Here is a 23821-nt window from a genome sequence, read left to right as displayed (position 1 = left end):
TTATCCGGCGTGTTGCTCGCTACGTTACCCGCTCCGATACGAGATCCTGCTTGAATTCGGCCAATTCCAGCCTCCAACGCGTAACCTTCCCTACGAAATTTCGCGAAAGTGCCTTTCTCCGAATGAAATTTCCACATAAAGCGGTCCAGTCGACGGTTGACTCGACGGTTGACTCGACGGGCAACCGCGCGTCGCCTCATTTTCTTTACGGCCCTATTGTGCAGTCGCGTGAGGCAAAAATGAAAATGATTTTCAATCTCGGCGGGACGAAAATGAAAAATAAGAGGGCGATGCATCCTGGACAAGCTTCTCCCATTTACAACGCTGACATACCGAGATAATCGAAGTTTCCAACGTCAGGGAAATCAAGATGGCCGACCAAGACGAGCAGCAGGCCCCTCGGCACACGTTTTCGCGAGCATTTTTTGTCAGCTGCTACGACCGCGCTACGATGAATTATGGCGCATAACCTCGAGAGACACGGAACCACAATGCATATAGCCTATATTTCAAGTTCTTACCGCGAAACGAGCGCCGGTACGATTCACGGTGTAGAAACTCGATTCAGTCTGACCGGAACTAACGTTCTGTATACGAACAAACGTTATCGATATCACGCCACACTCGGTTCTGTTTTGACCGATCTTCCTTAAGTCTCCAACGTATTTTTAATACTCTGTCTCTCTCTAGGAATACAATCGTACAGATGTGGTGAAAGTTGGTTGCTTCGGAGTACGATATCATCTTCAATTTCTCAATGATATCTTTGTAGTTTTATATCTTTGGTTTTCGCAATGACATCTTCCTAGGAATAACTTTTAGCAGATTGCTAATGTTCATGCAATTTGATATTTTCACGAACAAACCTCACTAAAGAATTCTAGCCACTTTCTGTAACTTCGACGAAATTCCAACCACGACCAGATAAAAGACATTACTAGAGATTATCCGTCTTCTATTTCTCTTTCTTTGCTGTCTCCTGTGCTCCGTAACACGGGGAAAGGAAAGGTTAAGAGTCCTCGCTCTCGGAGAGTAAGTCCAGGACAGATACCAGTACCGGTTCCGTTCGTTCGCCATCGTTTACGATCGCTCCGAGTCTTAACGAGGTTCATCGTACAACTAGGAACAAACAAATCGCGTGTAAGTTTTGAAAATTTCCGCGCGCGCCTCCATTTTGCCTTTATTGCTCGTCCCATGCTTTTTTCATATATATTATACGCCTTGGCATTAATTTCTTGCCGTACGCTCTAACATGGAAGAGAACTCTGAACTCAAGTCGATCTGCTCCGCTTTTCGTAAGTTACTCTTGAATTTCCAAGAGACGAACGATAACACTGATAATATCGAGTTTCCAAGTAAATTTGACCATCTCCGATCCATCTACGATTTGAATAAAATGATTTAAAGAATGCAGGAGTGGGGAGGGGGTGGGTAAAAAAGGAAGTTACTCTACTTCTAACTGTACTTGTCGATTTGTGAATTTTCGACTCGATATTATGGCTTCTTAACGATTGAAAATCATAGTGCTTACGTAATCTCGAGCTACTTACGCTGTTTCTACGTAGGAACAATTCCATTCGCGTTACAGCCGCCCGGCTAATAGAAACGTAATATTCTTGGCAAACAGCATTAAGGCAACGAAAGAAATCATAGCCATAAGTACCATGGCTTTATCGATGTATCGTAAACGCGAAAACACACGCGACGGATTAAAATTGCTAGATGCGTTGGTGCGCGAGCACGCGAAGCATTGACGCGGGTCGCATATACGGGAATACAAACCTGCGGCTATCTGTGTCGCGTAATTGTCAGCGTAACATCGTTCCGCGAAGCAATTCGATTCCTTTTTCATTATTCAAATTTCGAGCCGAGCGTTGGATCGCGGATCGACCAGTGAAATGTACGCATCGTCGCGCGTTAACACCGATGATCGCGACAATTTTTTACTTTTTTCGATTCGTCCCTCCTACCGACCAAAGCGAACTACCAATCGTTTCATTCCGTGGGAATGCGATTCGATTTTTTCAAGCTCTTCGATGACCGTTCACGACAAAGAACATCAACGATTTCAAATGTATATATCTACTATCTCTAAAATCCATTATAGCGAGAACAGACGAGGACAAACAACTATAACGTTTATCACATCGATTATCGATCGGATCGAATCATCTTTCGTCGACAAATTTGATTAGAAAACGCGAATCATATCCGAAGTTTCCCTTCCACGTTTCGATAAAAATCTCTAAACCGCTGTTTACATTCCGGTAGCGGATTTTTTCGAGGGAAAATATACGGCGGGGAGATAAAAATCGATTCGATAACGACACCCGGTGCATGGGCTGCGCACGAACTCACGTAGAACCGGTACGTGCTTCCGTTGTCTCGATTAAATTGACGGAGGTTGGGTTATACGATTTAGTAGCGGCGTACTATTGATTATCAAAGCATTACAACAAAAATGGGAACGGGTGTGTGCGCGCCGCCTCTGGATACACCCGTCGCTTTTTATAAACTGTCGTAGCTGATGGCCGGAAAACAAACGAGGAAGAAGCCAGGGCGAGAGGAGAAACGAGAGCGAATCGAATTAATGCCCAAAGCTGCCGCTTTAAACAGCGAGCCACGCGGTTTTCCCAACCTCGCTTTAATAACGAGAGAATCGTAAATTTTCGAAACCGTTGTCGACTCACCCTCTCGAGTCCCTTGCCGCCTCCGTGGTCCGCGTCGCAGCGTATTAAAGCCGACCAAGAAATTCAACGCGACTTTTTATTCCCGGGCGCAGGAACGAGTCTCTCGCGGCGAAAAAGGGTCGACCGTTTTCGGCTGATTATTTCACCGATAATTGCCGAACGATTGCCTCCGCGTGCATTCAAGTCTCTGCCAGTTAGCGCGTGTACCAAGATATCCGATAGGATACTAAATATTTTGCGAAAGACGAATGATTCTGTCGAATGTATTACCTGTCCGTTTAAATTTCAAGCAGATTTTCCGGTTTTTCGTTCGTAAAAGTTTTTTGTCTTCATAGAGTGGACTAATAAAAGTGCGAGAAAAGCCGAATAGAAAAGTGAAAACGATATCGAGGACTGTCCCAAAAGACGATCAAACCGAAAAAATTCATCGGAACGGAAAGAGCAAATGGGGAAAAACGAAAAGCTCGAGAGAAAGGGATTGCGATTGGTCGATCGTTCGTCCATCGATAGCGCCAATTACTACATACAATGTTCATTTTTTTCTTTTTTCTTCTTTTTCTTTTTTTTTTTTTTTTTTTCGTCAAACAATTCCTTTAATCGTCAGCTTGATCAAATTCGTTTCATCTCTTTCTTTCGTTAAAGACATTAAAGGGATATAAACAAGGAAAAAGTACGGGTTTCGTTGCAAAGAATAACGTTAAGCTCGAAATATTGTTGGCACGTGTACGTATCAAGTTTTATCCACGAATTTTCTGCTCGGCCAGTTTTAGTCCGTAGGCGTTTAGCTTTTTCGGTCTATACAATTTTCCCAGATATATCCGGTTAGAAATTAATATGGAACACCCTGTATACAGGGACACGTCACATAGATTTCGCGTGTAGTTACAACACGTTCCAACACGGGTATCTAGACACGCGGCCATGTTTCTGCCAGCGCACGGAAGCAGTCAGCGTGTCGATGATTTAAAAATATAATATATTCAACGGTTGACCGCCGTTGCGCCGCTTAACTAGCCAGCCGTGTTCAACTTTCAAACACTCTTTTTCTCTCTATCGTTACCCACCCTACTACTATACTCCCTTTCCTCTGTCCTTCGTATCTCTGTTTTTTCTTTTTCGTTTGTTTTCCACGGTCCTATCGCCTCCACCGATATCTCCATAATTGACGTTTAACTACATTTTAATCAGGACGTGTTTACACCGCGACAAAAGGAATTTTCCCGCTCGATCCACTCGTCCCGATATTACATCCATCCGAGTTATACAACGGTCGCTTACGCCGTTTTGTTTCAAGCATGGAAACATAACCGTTGAGATTTATTTCGATCATCGAGCGGATAAAATAGCTGAAAGGCGCCTGGCGTATTAGCCAATTCGACGTCGACTTGTAAATTTCAAAGAGTCACGCCGACGTGGAAAGGGCGGCCAAGTTTTCGCCTGAAAAATGGCAGCCATTCCCCGAGCCGATCTGCAAACACGCGAAATTTCGATCGCGTTTCGTGCCGCTGCTCGTCGAAAGAGCGAGACCGAGACCCCGATGAAGAGATATCGTTGACGGTTAACACCGTGCCGCCGCTAACTTTCGACGGCTATTACGGTTTTTCGTGAAACCTAACGCTCAATGAGCGTTGTAAATAGTACGCCAGCGATCAAAATGGTTTATAGTTCGCACCGTGAACTCTTCGATCTCTAAACAACGAATTAATAAAGGCAATGCAGAGTTCGAGCTGGCTGACCGATCGTAATTTCAAACGTTATGGTAATTTCATGATTTACACGAGTGAAATAAGAACTCGACTACTATCACGGTGACCTATATTTCCATCGATTCCGTACGTATCGCTCTCCAACAATTTCCAACCGCTGTTGTACTCAATTTATATACAAATTTCTACGTTTCTGTATTATCGATCAAACGTTTAACACGGTAAATTCGAAATCGCTAGAATTTCAATCGTACTCGAACGTCCGAGAACGTAATCCGAATCTGGAACACCTTTGAACCGACCGCGGATAATGACGTCAGGGACAAGCGATTTATAATGGCACCGCGGTGCGTATCGTCGCGACACGCGTACGCCCGTCACGGCGATTTTTTACATCACCGTGTGGTACCATAAATCAATTAAACAAAAAACCGCGGAGCCTGCGAGTGACAAATTCAGCTGCGACTCGGTCGAACCACCTGCAGCGAATTTGATTTGCGCGTCGACCGCTGCTGCCCTTTCCTCCTCGTTACAGTCCGGCTTTGTTGTTGACCGACGCCCTTTTTTATGCGGATATTTCCACGAATTCGTGACAGTCAGCCGTGCATTTTTATACGTTTCACGGGAAACACGAACATTGAGACAAATGTAAACCTCTAAATCAGTGTTTTTCTAAAGTTTACATATACGTACAATTAGATATATTAATCAGGATCGGTTGTCGATAAAGTAAATTTATATCTCGCGTTTCCATCAAATTAGAACACAATGTTCAAGAACGAACGTTTCAATCCGTTCGTGATTTAATCTATAGATAGTAGTATCTATCAAAATAGTAGCTGTCAGAATTTATTATTTGCCTCTTTGGTTCCACGTTCGAAAAGCAACTTGAAATCGGGTTTGTACGCGCGCAGGTATTTCAATAATTAAATAATTTCTAACTTGAGAAATAAACCTCAACTTTCCTACATCAATTTGTTTAATTTTCTTGGTGTCTGGAATCGGCTCTATAAATTCCAGGATACCTCGTATCTCTGAAGAAAGCGAAGACAACGTTACCACTCCGTGAAAACTTAATTGCTTGGGGATTCGAGCTCGTTAGACGCTGCGACCCCGATATTCTTCCATTCCTTTTGCCGTTGTTCTTCCCGCAGTTATGTAATACACGCGCCAACATTTTAAACAATCGTTCGATTCCATCGTTACTCGACGTGTTAGCTGCTTCAGAGAGAGAGAGAGAGAAAAAAGAAATAAAAAAAAGAAAGAAAAAACAGAAAAGAAAAAAATAATAAAATAAAAAGAGGAAATCTATGAAACTGAAGAAGAGTAAACATATATACTCTTCGTGTGGATTACTTTGCTGGCATGTTCGAGAAACGGTGTACGCAATGCGTTAATGGCCGCATCGTTCACGTTCCACGTCGAATATATTTATCGTTACTCACGGCCCTTCTATCTTTTCAAATTGTTTCGCTTTATTCTTCATTAAGGGGCATTTTTTTATTGGAGTACGAGCACGAAGCGAAATGGGCTCGCTCTCGAAGAACATTACGCTTCCCAAGGGATTCATTTCTCTCCGGTTCTATTCCACTCACTCACGATCAATTCCAGACTTTGCTTCTTACCCTCGTGTAACTTCGAATTGGCCGGATTCGTGCTCGTTATATCCGATGTCGTGAGTGCACTTACACCATCGCCGCCGCTTACAATCGTTTCACTCATCCAGTTGATGATTTTGCTTTCGGACCTCTTACAACTTCGAGCCATCCCGCAGGAATTCTCTGCCGCCTCTTATTACGCTTAGTGGATCCCTATCAATCTAACTTCAAAATGGAATTTCGTGATTGCCCCGCGTCTCTGCACCAGCCATTAAGACCCCTTGTCTCGCCGGGCGAAACAAAATCGACCCGCAAATTGCCCTAATTATTTACGCGTCGAAGCTGTTTCGCGCGCCAAGAATAAACAACTCTGTTACGCCGGATAAGTGGAAAGGTGGGCGAATTTCTATTTCAATCGAGTTATCCGCGAGAACACGGACCATAGTCGAGACACTTTGTTTCAAGTTAAAATGCAAATCGTTCTATTTACGAATTCCAGCAACTTGTTTTCATCAAATTGCTTTTCGCTGTTCTTTCCGACTTACATCGCGAACAAATCCCATTTCCACATTCTACCTTCGAAACATTCATAAATCGAACATTTCCGGCTTCCATATATAAATACACCGTTTAATCTACCAAATAAAATTCCTCTACAGATATATACAGTTAAACGATATTTTTCTACTCAATCGTTCCTACCTTCTACGTTTATCCTCGTAGAAACTTTCGATCGTAGAAATCTCGACGCCATAATCCGCGCAATTTCGCGTCACGTAATCAACCTGATGAACAGGACATAAAAAACTATAAGCCAGTGAGTACACGATAAAGACGATTATTGCGGTAAATCGTCCTCCTCGTACGTTTACCGTTATTCGTAACGACAAATTCGCGACTAATCTTAAACTCCTGCCCACACAAGAGAACCGAAACGCGTAAGTTCTCGTTGAGCCGGCCGAATCCACGAAACCTTCTTTTTCCGAAGGTGTAATTCATCGCCGTCGACGGAATACCAGTGTCGTTGGCCGCGTTTCTACGCGGCTGCTCGTAAAACTTTGGACGAGGAGGAAAACGAGCTGAAGAAAGAGAGATGGAAGAAAAGAGGTGGAACAGCAGGCGAAGGAAGAAGAAAGCGAAAGGAAGCTTGCGAGCTACGAAAAAAGATGAATGGCTGGTGGATGGTCCACTTTATTGCACCGGCGGATATTGTATAGCTTATGGCTACAGGAGGAGGAACGGGAACAGTTCTGGGAAAGCATTTTCCCTGTGAAACGAATGATCTATCGCGCGCTACACGTACCCACGGACGCGGTTACGGGCAACGAATTTTTGGTCGGTCCGGAATCTCTGGACAGAAACTCCAGCGAATTACTTGGCGAAACTTCTTGATCCTTCGTACAAGTTGAAACTCGGACTCCGCTTGATCGATTCGAACCCGGCCGCAAACTTTCTCTTCAAATTTCGGACGATTATAATTTTATCATCTGACAGCGTCGTAAAACCGCGACGAAACTTTGACCGCGAACCGTGGGTTTTTGAATTTTCATCGGTTTCGACGAATTCGTCTCACCTTACCGCGAAGTTACGTCGGAGGAAGCAGTTCTCAATACGCGTTTCGAAGCTAAGTAATGCTGTTCGTGGGACTTTGCGATTAATTAGCTTTAGTAACACGGATCTCGTTAAAAAAATAAGAAAAGAAAAAAAAAAGAAAAGAAAGAAGAGAATTGGAAGCGTGCTTTCTCGGAATCGAAGCTGGCCAGACGTTAGAGGAAGGCGAGGAGATCGAATAGGGAGGTAGAGCGAACGAATACTGGATCAAACCGAATCCAATAACTCCCACGGGATTACAAACCCGACCCTTCGGGGAACCGAGCATTCCCCGAAGATGTGTAAGTTGCGGCGAAGAGGAGACTACGAACGAAAAGAGGAGAGAAAGGTGTAGGACGAAGAAGGTGTTGGGATAAGGGAAGCTAGTTCGGAAAGGTGGATCGTCGCAGGGCTAGGATATTTCGTTGTGACCAACCAAACGTATATCGCAGCTTGCATTCGTATCAGCTGCACTTGTAGATGGCAAGCTACGCGAATGAACCGGCTACGTGGGATATTTTCTTTGAAAATTTTCAAAGAATATTTCACAGGACAGGAGACGCGGATCCGTAGAAAACGAAAAGTTTTCATCGGGATATCGAACGAGGGAAAATAGAAAGTGATACATAAGTGTACCAGAGAATAGTTAAGACGCATTGTACGTAGGAAAAAGGATTCTCCTGTTCTTTATCGTCTCGATATTCGAATGGCTCGCACAAAACATCTTCGCGTCGTTTATTCGTTACGGTAATTTATTAACGGCCAATTTATGAATTTTAAAGCGGGAATTATCCTAAATGTGAACGTCGTTCGTGAAACACGTTGCGCGACGTACTTACGGATCAATGAAGATTCTGACACGTTTTTACGATGCAAAAAGATCGACGGATAAAGCGCTTTTGACACGAGAATCAAAAGGGCGAAACCGCAACGGTTCGATTAAAAAAGAATAACCCCCGGCCTGTGGTCACGATACACCTCGAACTGGCAACAAATGCAGAAACAAAAAACAAATGAAGAAAGAGGTGATCGGCAAACAGAGCCACCAAACCAAACCACACGAACCATCGTCGAAACGATGAAACAAAATATTTGTGCGGTTTCAACGATTTTCGTGACGCGCTTCACCAGCTCCCTACAAAATTGAATTTCTCCAGGAAGATTCGTTTACCACCCGTTGCATAACATAGCCATACACGCGTGCACCGACTGCTATACATCGTCGTGTTACCGTATGTGTCGGAGTACGCTCACACTCGCCTACATTCCGATCGGTCGAAGGAACTATAGAGGTAGCCGTCCCGACCAAACCATAGGTATATAACTTAGAAGTCGTTCATGGGATTTTGACAAATCGCCGAGGCTACCGCTGCCCTATTTCTCCATCCGTTTTTCTCCTTTTCGTTCGATCAACCGAGCTCTTAACTTTTAGCAATATCCTCGAGCAAGGATCGAACGAAAACCATATCTTTTTTCGCAATGTTGTTAGAACGTTAACGAGAAACTTCAGAACAATCGTGTGGCATTTTATAAAATAATGGGTTTTGAATGTATACATATAAAAAATTACAAAATTGTCGAGTCTGACAACAAATACAAAATGGTACTATGATACCATGTTACGCGATATCACGAATTACTACACACGCACGTATAGAACAATAATCGTGGAGCTTCGAGTAGATCGCGTTGGAGTTTTGTTTCTCAATTGATAATTACGGAATCTCTCAAAAAACGTTGTTTTTTCTACGCATAGGAAAGTAAATAATAATAATAATTGGGCTATTTGACCAGAAAACAAACTGCACAACACTCTTTTCTCAGAAAGCTTCTCAAGATTGGGTTCCGAGTTATCCAAACGTTGTTCGAAAGGTATCGAGAGTTAATTCCATCGCTACATGGTTCCTTCTGCCAATAAAACGTAGAAACATTCTCGATCTAAATCGATCGAAAATTACAAAAGGTATCGGTCAAGCCTCACACCACCGGCCTGCTTTTCCAAGCAGGGGCAACAATGCTACCGCACTAAATCCTCTAGCCGCGCACTACCAGAAACTTTTCCACGTAGCTCGAGTTCTCCGGGGTTTATCGGCATCGGAGGCAGTTTCCGGCAGCCAACATTCCTTTTTTCTTGCTTGATATTTCTCTCTTTTCGGACTCTGCCCCTCTTCTACGGAGCTAATAAAATTCAAGGGTCACGCAAATCGAGCGTAACCGGCCAACCTACTCTTTCGAGAGCGATCGAACTTTTGCCTCTCGCTAGAGCCCGATATTACCGTCACGGCACCGCAGCAAAACGACCTAACGACCGACTCAAGCCGAGAGAAACTGTATTCGACGATCGCCTTTTACATTTCACAATTACGAATCGTAATTACACTGTTTAAAACAATAAGGAGTAACTAAAGTTGCCACGAGTGGCTTTATCGCACGAACAAAATGAACAGAAACGTAGAAAATATATATATATATCGTCGTGGTGTTCGAATGAAACTGCGACAAAGATTTATTTTAAGGCAATGATTAAAACGAAACGTGCGAACGTAAGGAACAGGTATCAAAATCAAAGTGACACAAAATCGTGAGATTGCAAGCGACACGTTCCATTTCGATCGACTGTACTCATCGAAGCACAAACGGATCATACAATTGGACTTTAGACGACTTTTCCCATTTTCTACCATTTTTCGTTCTCGTATAACAGAAGTTCGCATTCGGATAACTGGATTCAATCGCCAAGATTTCGTACCGGTAAATGAAGTTTAGACAAATAGGACTGCCAACGTAATCGTTTCGAGCAATGTACTTTTTCACAATCTATAAGATATAACCTTCCACCTCCATTGACGTAATTCGAATCGCTTACGAAGCATAGATCGATCACAAACGACACGACGGCGTTCTCCAAGTAGAAAAGGAGAGATGTGGTCAGACCCGAATTCGAAACGAATCAACGGGATAAAAGAACGATATCGAGACAACGCGCTATCGTACTTACTGACTAAGGTGAGGAAGGGTATGTTGTGCTGTTGAAAATGGGGCGTGCTGCAAGCTTCTTCCGGCCTTGAAACGGCGCTTCCGGTTTGCACTTCTATCACGTGACCGTCCCTTCGGTAGAACGTCATGCACATGAAACCGCTCCGACTGAAAACAGGAAGAATACCGAATAAAAACCGCACATTCCTTTTGCCCTGTAAAAGACTGGTAAAACGTTTCGCCACGCGAACAATAACAGGACTGTTTACTCTGACAATGGTACCGCGATTGTAGCGCGCGTCCGGCACAACCCGTTTCTCAAAACACTGTATTCTTTTTTCCTTTTATCGGCAGAGTTCTTTGCTCTTTTTCTCTTTTCCTCTCCGTTTCTGCATTCGGAGACTCGAACTTTTTCCCTTTTTATCGTTCGCGTCCTTAGCTTTCTTTTCTTTTTTTCTTTTTCCTTTACAGAAAGATGAAAATTTTTCCAATGTTTTTTTCTTTTCTTTTTTTTTTTTTTACCGCTCGTGGCATACAAACGACAAAACAAACGTGCAAGAATAGACAAACTTTGTACTAGCGATCCAAAGCGGTTTATACTCACCAACCGACGGTGAAATGCGCCACCAACATAGTCATCGTCATCGCTTGAGCAGCGCTAGACTGTTTGATGCTGTTGCATAAGATCTTTACGTCCTGATCTTCTTGACCTGGAACGTATTGTCCGTCTAAGGGACCGTTTTCGAATCTCGAGGAACTGCTATTCGATCTGGTTACGTGCAGGGAAGCGTTCCGAGGATGGAACGTGTAAGATCTGGTCAGGTCGAGGGTGTGCCAGGTCAGTCCGCCGCTGGAGTGGCCGGTTAACCAATTGGGAAATCGGCACTGGCCGGGTGGCGAGACTGAAAGCGTACGGAAACCAATTTATTTAATGCTGATTGGACTGTTGCCACGAGTTGCCCTCCCGCTCTTTGAACTTCCCCACCGGCGTTAAACGGAACAGCTCCTTTCGTTTTAAAACGTATTTAGAATACGGACTTTGCGATATCTGATTGTTCGTTCGTTTGCCTCTCGTTTTTATCCGCGTCGCTTAAACGGTTCGTTTCCGCCGACTCGATGGAGAATATTCGAGAGTGGCACGGGGCCAACCACCCCACACTTTGAGCGTAATCGACTCGACCTTGGAATCGTTGCTTTAATTCTATTTAATCGTAGTCGACGATCGCGCGCCGAGCGCCGTCGAGAGACGAAGTCTAACAGCCGTAAGAACGGAATTATCGCGATAATATTCAACCGACAAGAGACGCATCCCGTACTCTTTAGATGAACGTAGTTTCCGTAGTTCGATCCAGACATTTGCATTCTCTCATCGATCGACGAGAATCGTCGACCATTTCAACGAGATCGAGAATTAAGCGAGCGGGAATAAGAGGAGATCGACGAAGAAGAACGAAAGAGACGAACAGGAGGAGGCGATCTCCGAAAATTTCGCAGTCAGCTCACACTGGCTCATAAAGTCCTCGACGTTACGAAACGACAGCCGGTAAAACGTCGACGCAGGTATTCGATAGCGAAACAGAATCGTTCGAGTATCTCGCCGGTCCACTACAGCTACCCCTTCCCCACTTTCTCCCTCTCACTCATCTGTTCTCCTTCTATTCGCGTTTCGTCTCCTGCCTCTCTCTTTCTCCCCCCTCCCCTACCACCTCTCTCTCTCTCTCTCTCGAAACTTACCAACGTGTTCCACTTCTGGCTCGGGGGTGTAAAATCCGGACGTGAGAAGGAGCCACTTCGACGGTGTTGGGTAGAGGGGAAAAGGTTGACGCAGGAAAATGGACAACAAAGAGGGAGTGAGCACGAGCAACGAGAAAAAGGAACAAGAGGAACGCGGTCTATAGGCTGGTAGATGGATGAAAAAGGAGCAAGCGGAACGGAAGAGAGCCAGGGATGAAGCGAGATAGGAAGAGACAAAGAGAGGACATCACGAAGCACGGAGAATGCGATGCCAGAATGGGACACGAAGAAGGGAAAAAAAGAGAATGGCCGGGCTGTAACGACGGAAGGGTAAAAGGCACGATATAAAAAGTATAGGGAAAAAGGATGGGAAAATACGACGAAGATGGGAATATCCGAAGAAAGAGATGGGAGGCAAGTTCAAAGGAGAAATACCGAAGGAATAGTATGATAAGGAAAGAAGCGTGGGGTAAGGTTCGCGAATGGAGGATTGACAGAGTGTACGTTCGGCCAGTTTTATGGCACGTAAAAGCATTGTTGCACAGCCTGGAAAAGAATGGAAATAATTCAGCGGCTCCCTCGATAAGTCCACGACGCGGACGAGCGAGATACAAATTCCGCGATCGTAAAAATCGAATGGCATTTCCCTTGTTTTACTTGCTGTCGTCCTTTATCTTTTCGTGGTATCAAGCCGTGCGCCGCCTTTCCCCTCCTCGGTTCTCTTTCACTCTCCGTGAATCCGTCTCTCTCTCTCTCTCTCTCTTCGATTTCGCACGTACCTTTTTCACCACCCTAGCATCATCCCCCGTCCGCGTCGACCCTTTCCGTTATTTTTCCCGTTCCCCGTCGTGTATTGCCAATCTGCATTTTAACGACACCGATAAAAATCTGACGGAAAGTTGAATTTGTAACTCCGTCGTATCGGGCTGACTGCAAACGATTCAGCCCAGAACGTTGAAAGAGATCCGCCGATGTCGCGATTGATTTCTAATATTTATGTTCCGAGCTACGTGGAAGTTTCAGCTCGTCAATAACGAAGCGAAGTGACGCGCCGAGCTCGCAACTAACTTCACTCCCTTCCAACTTTTAACGAAATCGGTAATTATAGTTTGTAAAATCTCAGAAATCTCGCCGTTAATCGGTATACGTTGAAAGTTTCCACGTATAACTGCTGGTTGTTGCGCCTCTTTCCAATTTCCTCTAATTTCATTAGGTTAGAACAATATGAAATCAGAGAAGGGATATGATGGTTGTCTCGTGTGACAGCACACCGATCAGGTGATTTTATTTGTCCAGTCGATTCTGTCCAAATATTATCGAACGTAGTAGCTTACCACCGGAAATTTCGGAGCACGTCCGTTCGATTAACGAGCAGAGGTTCGCCGACGTAATTGCCTATTCGGGAAGGGCCTCGTGGCATGGAACACGGTTCGGAGGCTCTTCTCCTCCATGTTTCAAGACATCTCTCCCTGTCTCGGACTTGGTCTACGGCCTCGGCTAGCTAAGTTCCCTTTCGCTGGTTAAACCGCACGCTTCGAGCAGTTATGAAAACGCAGCCGAGTAATTTTCCCGGGGTATTGACTCTGCGGAAGAGTCCAGGCTAATTGAACAAACTTTCGAGTCGGCCTGTGGGTGCAGTTAGAGCTACTCAACGACGGCTAGAGAAAGAGGAAGAGAGAGGAAGGAATAGGGAGAGAAGCAGGTCGAAAAGGAAAAGGAACAGGTTTGAGGGAGAGTAGGGAGAGAGAGAGAGAACAGCCGCGAGGGAAACCAAGCAGAAAGAAGAAAGAGAGGAAAAGATTTAATGTTAATCCATTTTCCGGACTGTTTCTTGGCGTCGCTCCCTTCCTATTTCTCCGGTGCCGTTTCCACAAGAAGAATCGAGATATTAACGACACGGGTGCTTACAAGCAGCGAACCGACGCTGTGTGGCGCGCTTGGATGCGAGCAGCAAACCCCCTTGTCTTGACCGTTTGCCGGCATCTACCTTCGCCATTCCTTCGACCGACAGTTTTATCCGCGCGTCGGCGACTCTCGCTCGACTAAAAACGATTCGGGGAAGAAAGTGGCGCGCCCACGCCGCGACGAGGCTGCGGGGCGCCGCTTAAAGCGAAAGACTCTACAAATCTACTCAAGTGAAATCCGTTAACGAAGTTTGCCGTGAAACTGTACGCAGTAAGATACGGGCTAGCAAACTCTTGAAGAAGAAAGTGCAAGCCGAAGAAAAAAGAGGGAAAAAAGAGAGAGAGAGAAAAAAGAGGAAAAGTTCGGTGGCGCGCGCTCGCGCAAGGGCCGAAGAAAGGAGAGGACCGTACCGAGGAAGTGGAGTAGCGTGTAAATATTCCTTCTTCGCGCTATGGATCCGCCATTTTGACACGACCCGTTAATGACACTGCGAGAGAGCTAAATTTTTTAGACCGTGATTCCTCCTCCGACGATACAGGTTTTCCTTCTTTTCTCCCGAGCTCTCTCGTGTATTTCACAACTTGACCTTATTCCCGCCGTACTCGTTTGCCTCGACGCCAAATTTGATCTAATCGTTAAACTCTGAATACAACTTGGGAAAATACGCTTCTTCGTGTAATTCTTTCACGCAAGTAAACATCATCTGTAACGAACGTTTCTCCTTCTCCTCCAAATACTCAAAGACGAATTACCTAAAGAATTATCTATTTTTATCGTGCAGCTAAATTCACTCGAGACAATTTATTTGAAGGAAAGATCTCTCTTGAAAATCAATTGTATTCGGAAATCCACGTACCTTTCATGAGAGTCATGGTTCGAGATCCTTCCATAGGGCTGAACAGACCGTTGCAAGTGGCGTCACCGCTCTGTGCCACCCGGTAGATCTCGGCCGCACCCTCGGGCACCGGTCCACTCTGTAAACCGACATCGTGATCCATGGCTCCTATGCCCATGGCAGCTCTGTGTAGATTACTCTGCACTGTCTGGCCGGCCTTCTCGTAGACGAAGCATCGGTATCGATCTTCGTTACTGGACGCGTGTCCGTGATGTAAACGGCCCACCAGGTAACGGCTGCTGCCCTCCTTCCAGGTGGCCAGGCATTCCAGTTCCTCCACTGAAACCGGCAAAATAACCGATTTCATCGTAAATATGAACGACCGATGGGAGTGCAGACGCGATCGGTCGCGCGTCATCCGTCGTTTCGCACTCTGCGATTTTGCTCTCTTTGTACGTTTGATGCGTTGCGATACGCGGTTGCGTATATTGGAAATTTCGTTCGACGCGATTCCGTAACCGCTCGTTTTTTTCGCTAATTCTCAGTTCGGCACGGTTTACTCGGGGAACGATCGTCCGTGGAACAGCTTTTCACCCAGGATATCGATAAAATTGCAGATTCGTGAGGAATCGTACGTTGGAACGCGCAAAGGTATATATCATCGTGTCTTTTATTTCTGACACGAATCACGAGAATGAATTTCGATTCGGTAAGGCGAGTGCCTAACGAGTTACGCGTCCGTTTTCATAAAATTTTGCCGGCTGACGGAGAACCGACGAATATTTTCCCACGTTCAACATTTTCCCTCGAATCCGCTGTAATTTATAGGATATTCCACAATAAAAGTTACGTTTGAACGAGCAATACACGCTCGTGTAGCACTCTCGTACTACTTGTATACCAACTATTGGCCAAACGTATCGTTCAATTTGTAGGGAATTAATACTAACGTTAAGTGAGTTTTAATCCCACAGAAGCCCAATAACAAGGTATGTAATTCCATTGTCCAGTGATTTGATTAAACCAACAAAAGCCATCTCGAAACCAATCATATACAAATCAAATTCTTCGAAACATGCCATAAATTCATTGTAATAAACTTTTACGCTTTTCAATGTAGAACCTATAGCTTCATTTCTCTTCCAATAAATACAATTTTTTAACCCGAAGCTTATCCCTATAAATCCTTTGATTTCTAAATTTTATAATGTTTCTTTCCGAGTACTATCGTCAACGTCGTAATCCGCGACGCGCTGCTCTCTCTTATTTAATATCTGCAGAGAAAGCTTCGCTTCAAGTACCATTTATCGAGTGACTATCCCTTCGCTTTGGTTTAAAAGCAGCCTCGCGTTACTTAGGACAGTCCACCCATCGCTATTCTCATCCGGCGGCAACGTTGCAAAGCTCGAGTCTAATCCGAGAAAAACGATCCGCCGTTCATCACGACGAGCAGCGAGTAATTTTCGCCAGAGGGTTCGCGCTGACGAGCTGCGGAGGCTGCTAGACGCGGAAAGGCGGCAGGATTCGCGCGAGATCTCTGCATCTATCGGCGGGGATCAAATTCGACGCGGGAATTCGTGGAAACGAGACTGAGCCGTATGCGCCGGAATCTGGACCGGCTGACGAGCAAAAGAGCGACGAGGACCGCCACCGGGGGAACGAGCTTTTTCGTTCGAATCCTCGCAAATTGCTCGCGGCGTCCTCGCCCCGAAGGATCAGGGATCAAAAAAGGAAGCCGACTGTGGAGGAGGAACGAAGAGAAATAAGGCAAGAAGAAAAAGTACGGTGGAAGAGCAAAAGAGGAGCGTAGCGAAAGAGGAATGGTCGGGGATGGGGATAAAGGGCCGAGAACCGAGAGGTTGCACCGGCGGGCAGGAGGGGGCAGGAGAAAGAAACGTCAGGAAAAAGCGGTAGCCGACTCTTCCGCGAGATGTGATTTAGATACGCGTCTATGAGATCTTGGCTGGCTGGCTGGCTGCTTCTCTCTGGAAAACCTCGTCTCGCATAGACGCTGGTTAAGGAGAGAGGAAGAAAGAAGGTGCCAGTCGAGCAGATGCGCCGATAACATCGCGTTCTTTAGCCGTGACCTCTTGAAAGTCGCGTTTTCGCCACACCGAACCGATAATTGTTGGTTTCTTCGCGTCGACGATCCTTCTTTACTAACCTTGCTCGCCTTTTACGCCTTATCCTCTTCTGCGCGGAAATCTCGGTCTCCGATGTGTACATCCTGCCTGTTTTCATTCGTCCAATCGATCATTGGACCTTGAGTTTTTTTTTCTTCACATATTTGTCCTTTTTTCCGTCGATCGGGGTTAGGTTGTTTTCGATATCGATCGAACGCGTTATGTTACCCGTAGAAAAGCAAATGCCGGCGATCGAGCTTCCCTTTACCGTGGTTTCTACATGTTTAGGATTCATTATTTCGTTTATTACCGTTTAGGATTTGATTCGATGGTATTCTACGTCGTGCTATAAAAAGAAAAAAAAAAAAGGAAAGAAAAAGAGAAAAAAAAACAGCGGCTGCGCTAGAATGGATTTAAGATATGTAGGAAAATAAAACAGCAAGTGGCGTGATCGTAGGGAGAATAGAATTAAACCGTGATAAAGGTTAATCCGCGTCAGGGTGTAAAAGCGAAATCGCACGGGGGAGTCGTAGGTAGATTCACTGTGTGACTTTCTACAATTCATTTGAACTAAGCTCTCGCCTCTTTGATTAATGTTTTTCACGCTTCGTTTCGACGTTTTTATGCGACTTTTCACTTGATATACTGTATTCACCGGATGATATATTGTTTCATCTGTATCGCGGTAATCACTAGGAACGTTGTTTTGATTTTATACGCTTTCTCATGTTCTTCCGTTTATCGAATCGTAAATCTAAAATGGTAATTCATCAGGAGCAACTATCTCGTATGTGTGTGTATGCGTGTACGTTAAAAGAGAGGATCGCTTAAACGCTTTTGGCGCGACGTAATACGAAAAAACGTATAATGTTCTTCGACGCTGCCAAGTACTGTCCGAAACTACGAGTTGCACGGGGTATAAAGCTACATTTTTTAGCGTACTCGAGCGATACGGTGCTCTATGAAAAAACAGTTTCGGTGCACTTTGCACCGCTATATGCAAACGCGAGAATCATAGCATGGTAAAAAGAAAAAATTCCGCTCGTTCTACGAGGCAAGGTTTAAAGCCGCTACGTTTTTCTGCGCCGCATCTTATGTACCATATGCCCCTTATTTATTTACCAGGCTGATTTGACGCGACGTATCTACACGGGGCTCGTGGAGTTTCACAAATAAAAAGAGGGAAATATCGGCCGTTAGAAAATTTCTTGTCGCGACAGAGGCAAATCGATCGGCTTTAAATAAATTCCGCGGTTTCATTCACCACGGACCATCAGGCTGGATTTCTCACTCGCTTTGGGACGAACGTGACTTAATTAAGTTTGAATTATGCTGAATTCGCATCGGCTAACACTCCACAAAGGGATTAAGCGGCATCGACGCACAGTTTACTTCTCTCCTTTCCCGGATGCGCGTTCAATTTAATATCGGGCCAGGGTTATAGCCAGCGAGGCATTTGGCTCTCCCCAGCAAATCATCGCGCTCAAAGCCGGGATATTACGCGAACAATTTCGTGAAATTACATTACGCACCATTTAAGTGCACGTGAACGGGTTCCTATTCGGCCGGTTCGGTTATCCAGTCGATCTTATTAATTACCACAACAATCGATCGCCTTTGAGGTCACTAGGACTTGTTATACGCGCGTCGTAGTTTCGACGTAATTTGGTAAAAACGATACTTTTTCGTTGTTTACGATTATGGTACATCCGATATGCGTATGGGCATCGAACGTGTCAATACAAAGATCACGCGAGCGAGATGAACCTAAAAGAGCATCGCCACGCTCGCTTGTTCTACGTTGTTTACTGTGTGTTTTTTTTTTTTTTTACATATAGGTTTGCCTGTGTGTTTCGCATCAGGGGTTAATTCGATTTAACAGCGATACGCCATGGTGCAGCGTTTTCTGCTAAAATGTCCATCAAAATAAAAACAATTTCGGTCGGTTGTAACCGACGAGACGAATCTTCCTCTGGCAGCTGGGACCCAGTCGATCACGCGCCGAATTTTCCAAAGTTAAATCGATACGCGATACCCCTATTGCTTTGTGTAGTGTCGCGATCGCATTTTGCAAAATACGCTCCTGTTACTCGTACATCGTTGTTCTTCGATGTTTTCCCAGAGTATTATACGGAATGTATGGACAAAAGATTCGAACGATTTGTAGAATTTCGTTTCGACTCCTTGTTTCAACAACTGCTCGAACTGTCTCGAGAAAATCGGAACATCGAATCATTGGTATTTCGCAGGCGTGTCACTGGCAAACTTTTTGGCCAACCGCCGAGAAAGACAGCGAGCTGTGAAACTTCTCTTCTCTTCTTTGTTACTTGGTTCGTTTGTTCGTACGTTCGTCCATTAAGATCGCGCTGTACTTCAACTGCAAAAACGACGAAAGCCCTTCGAAAATGGGGAAACTGTTCGCGCCTGGCTCTCTCGATCGAGAACTCCTGCTGCGTTCAATCCGCCACGGAAGTTTAACGAAGTCCAAACGGAGCAAAACGAGTCGGTGGTTTTGCGAGCGGGGACCTTCGTTAGGAAGTGAAAGGGATGATTCTCAGCTCGTTCGGCCATTTAACCCTGTACCTCGTTTTACTCCAACGACGTACAGGTTCTTTCATAAAAGGCATTTTGTTCAAAATATTAACACGAAAATTATTTAGAATATTTTATAGATTATTCTCTTTCTCTTTTCTTCGTTTTTTTTTCTTTTTTTCATCTACGTTTCGTTATTTCGAAATATTCGTAAGTATTTGTTCCGAATCCTCCTTCGAATCGGCGGGAGCGTTCTTAAAACGTTAATATATCAAGGACGACGCGTAAACGTCGTGGTTTCCGAATCGTTCTCCAGCCATCTCCGTTAAGAGGGACGTGACAGGTTCGACATGGCGGCGACTTATCGTTTTTCCTGGCCGTCCTTCCGTTTAATTTTCCACCACAGAAATCGTTAGCTCGGCAAACCCCTTATCGGATGTGCGTCTAATGGCAAACGTTCGCTCCCTCCTCCGGAAATCGAGCTCTCCCTCGTGTCGGGCCGCGACTAACGAATGCACGGACGAAAATCACATCTAATCGTTGCCCGACCCCTGACCCTTTGAACCATTAATCGAGCGTACGGTCTGGAGGAGACTTTGTCGAAAGTTTTGGAGTGTCTGTCGCCGAACGTGCTCCCCAAATTATGGTTTCTTAAGTGTGACGATTTCGAACGGGGTAGGACTATAAATGTCGTTAACCCTCCGAGTCATTTGGTATTCATCTCTAACGTTGTAACATCTAACGCGAATATCGTCGAGGGCTCGTTCGATTCCCACGAATCCATCGATACAGTGGAAAAGATTAACCGTCAGTCGTAATGATTCAATTCCGAAATCGCCGTTAGAACTATAATAAATGTGCCGTTCACACGCTAAACTGTTAACTCCACTTTCCGAAATATTCTAAATCTTAATGCCACAGCGCTTAATTTATACACCCCATCTTATATAATTTCCTGCAAATAAACGATTAAAATAAGGAATATAATAAGTCGTTGAAACTGTAACGAATCCATAGGTTATTACCTAATGCTCTCGATCTGACTTACCGATTTGTTAACTCTGCTAATTGTTTTCGTAACTACTTCGACTTGTTCGATGAAACTATCTCTTTGCCGAAAATACCTAGTACAAATTTTTAATGTCAAATAGAAACCCGGTACGATTCGCGTACTTTTCGCTTTCTCGCGCGTTCTGCTTTTCTTACATATACCGCTTTTCTTACATATAATAATAATAATAATATAAATAGGTAAACGAGCGAAACGAGGTATTTTAAGATAGAGAAATCTGAAGAAAAATGCTTACCTGCGCTCTCGGATGCAGAGATATCGGGACACGCCTGGTATCTGAACAACAATCTACTATCGTCGGTGCAGGTGTCGACGTTGCTGACGGGTACCGAGCAAGTTCCGTGACCGCGGTTATAGGAGAAGGTCATGGGTCCTCGAAAAGGGCACGGCACAGGTGTAGCCTCCTCCCGGAACATCGAATAGAGCAGGGCATCTCCCGTGATGTACGAGCACAGTGATGACAATGAATTTCTGCTGTGACAGTAAGCTGAAACAATCGATGGGAACGTTTCAATTTCAATTTCGTATTCGGCAGCTGGATTCGTCCACGTTCATGTAGGAAAGTAACAATATTCGCGTAGAATTTTCGATCCTATCGCTTATTTCGAAATTGCACTTACACATTATCGACTGTTCGTTATTCTTACTGTAACGGAAATACCGTAGATGTCGATTATTCCACGATAGAACCTTCCTTATTTAAACTCTATTTGTCGGAATGGTATCTCAGTCAGCGACCGATTAATTGAATAATAATAGACAGCGAGGAACATTTATAAACTCTTATGCACACGGTTTTGCTATAAAGAGAGAACGTTAAGCTGATATAAATAATTCAGCTTGAAAATGAAGATGGACGCAAGTTAGATTTTCTTCCGAATACGGAGTTATTCCTTTCAGAGATATTTTGCCATTCGTATTCTCCGACATTGTACTGTTATACTCCGACTAGGGAACTACATCTTGTCGTGCAATTCGTAACTATCTACAAATTATCGTTCGTGCAGTTGCGCAACAATTCGAAGCAACATCTTACCGTAGCGCACGAACGCGACACACGCACACCAGGATGCATTAACTTTCGTCGAACAGCTATAAGTTTTTTCCATGTACAGGCCGAGGTTGACAGGAAGTCGGGCCTCGTGGGAAGGGCAAATGGCGCGGGGAGTGTACGGGGTAAGCAGACGATGACGAATCTTCTTGAGTAGCAAGTTCATAGGCGGGAGTAACTTTAACCCAGGATATTCTCCGCGATTTCTTTCTCTTCGGCTGGAAAAGTGGCGAGACGCTAGGCGTTGGGACTCGGACAACTTTTCCGCGCGCAGGTGTTGCCATAGTTTGAGAAAAGTGGAACGGCCACCGACGTTTTTTCCCCTGACAACGCTTAGATAATAAATCTGCTTCTTTCACGGACAGTCGTAGCAGACAACGTTCGTTGTTCACCGAGCGCGAATCGGTTGTTTCGATCGGCGATGCAAAGCAAAACGGGCAATGATAGGGAAAGCTTTTCCTTGGCAAGAATTATCCGCGAGGGTTAAAAATCATCGAATCGTTGTCGATGATCGTTTCAGCGTCTTCTCTCCTCGCTTCCACGTCGTTTATCTTCGAATCCGCTCGCGTTTCGTCTATACGGTAGTTTACGACGGCATCGGATTGTATTTTCAAGAGTCATATCGTAAGTTTCTATCAACGTGATTCGAATAGCGACTTTCGGCTCTTTCGTACGTTCGTTTTCAGTTTGCTTCACGATAACCGGAAATTCAGCGAAAAGAATATTTCCAGCATCCTTTCGCGCGTATACGTGACGCGACGAAGCTTCTACCGCTGCGCGAGAAAAATTATTCGAACGAAGGAATATTTATTTACACGAACTATGCCGTGCGAACTATCATCGAGGAAAAGAGATAGGAAACGAAAAGAGCGAAGAAGAAAAGAGAAAGGAAAGCAAGTTGATGGGAAGAAGGTAGGCAGATGTAATTTTCAAAGCGTGGAAATGGAAAAAGTGCAATATCGTGTCCTTCCCCCGTTTCCAAGTTTCCCTCGCCATTTTTCCCGTTGGCTCATTTATTTATTTATTCTCGCGTGAATGTTGGCCTCGTATCATCCTTTTGTTTCTGTGCTCGGCCCGGCCAGGCCGGCTTTTCAAATTTTCATTGTCATTTATTCGTTATTAGGACTGACTCCCTCTGCCAACCCCGCTGCGTCGCTCCACGCGCCCCACGAAATTGCGTCCAACCGTCGTTTCAACATAATTAATTTGCCCTTCCGAAAGTATGTCCCACTGATTAATTAGTGGCGCTTTATTTTCGTCAGTCACGAATGACAAACCCGAACGAAGAGAGAGTATCGCGGAAGAGGGTGGCGTTAGCGAAATTAAAATGAATTCGATCAGCCTCTCCCTTCTCTTCAATTTCCACGCCTTCGCAGAAGAGTTCGCCTATCGAAAAATGTTCGGTCGATAAAGTTTTCTCTAGGTTCACAGATTAATAGGATTTTCGAATCCGTGCCTCCTCGAATCGGTCACACGCCAGCGAAATAATTCGAGAATTATAAGGCGGCGAAAGGCGCGATCTCGTGTTTCGTCCGGCGAATAAGTTGAAGTCCGGATTCTTCTTTATCCGGTCGCGCTCGCGGTCAATTAAATTTAAAGCGCGCTTTCCGTCGCTGGCGGTAATTCCGTCTCTTAAACTTTCCGACGAACCGGCTGCCAGCAAACGCTGACGAACAGAGTACGCTTGTTAAAATCTTTTCTCCGTTCGGTGGACTCTGGCGCGAGCGAACTGCGACTTACGTTTTTATTTGGCCGCCGCGTGTGTGTAGTTGTTAATGAGCGGGGGCGGAACACGGGACAGGAAAGTTAATTTTTCCAACGAACGGCTGGGAACGGTAGCCGGAGGAAAATAGGCCGCGTTCTGGAGGACGAATCCGGCGACGTTCTTTGTATAATCCTTCTTCTTTTCCTTCTTTCTTTGTTCTTTATCGGAACGATGTCATATTCCTTTCAAAAACTTCACCGCTGCTCTCTAGAATCGAGAGGTAGGTCGAAATGGAAGGAGTAAC

At 44.9% G+C, this 23821-nt stretch overlaps 1 protein-coding gene across 4 annotated transcripts in view; it reads right to left on the bottom strand.

The window, feature by feature from the left end:
- Nucleotides 1-23821, bottom strand: part of LOC139996920 (uncharacterized) — a 268251-nt gene that overhangs the window by 34300 nt on the left and 210130 nt on the right. For all 4 annotated transcript variants that reach the window (XR_011802448.1, XM_072021458.1, XM_072021459.1 and 1 more), the window contains 4 exons: nucleotides 20997-21248; nucleotides 15056-15373; nucleotides 11165-11462; nucleotides 10583-10728 (listed from right to left, as the gene is read on the bottom strand). Coding sequence is in view for 3 of the 4 variants with exons in the window: in XM_072021458.1 (XP_071877559.1) it covers nucleotides 10583-10728; nucleotides 11165-11462; nucleotides 15056-15373; nucleotides 20997-21248 (1014 nt within the window). In the remaining variant the exon portion in view is untranslated. The remainder of the gene's footprint in view (nucleotides 1-10582; nucleotides 10729-11164; nucleotides 11463-15055; nucleotides 15374-20996; nucleotides 21249-23821) is intronic.

Source organism: Bombus fervidus, chromosome 19, assembly GCF_041682495.2.
Source record: "Bombus fervidus isolate BK054 chromosome 19, iyBomFerv1, whole genome shotgun sequence".
NCBI classification, from domain to species: Eukaryota; Metazoa; Arthropoda; class Insecta; order Hymenoptera; family Apidae; genus Bombus; species Bombus fervidus.
Note: the sequence above shows the minus strand (reverse complement) of the source record. Positions and strands in the feature narration are given on the sequence as shown.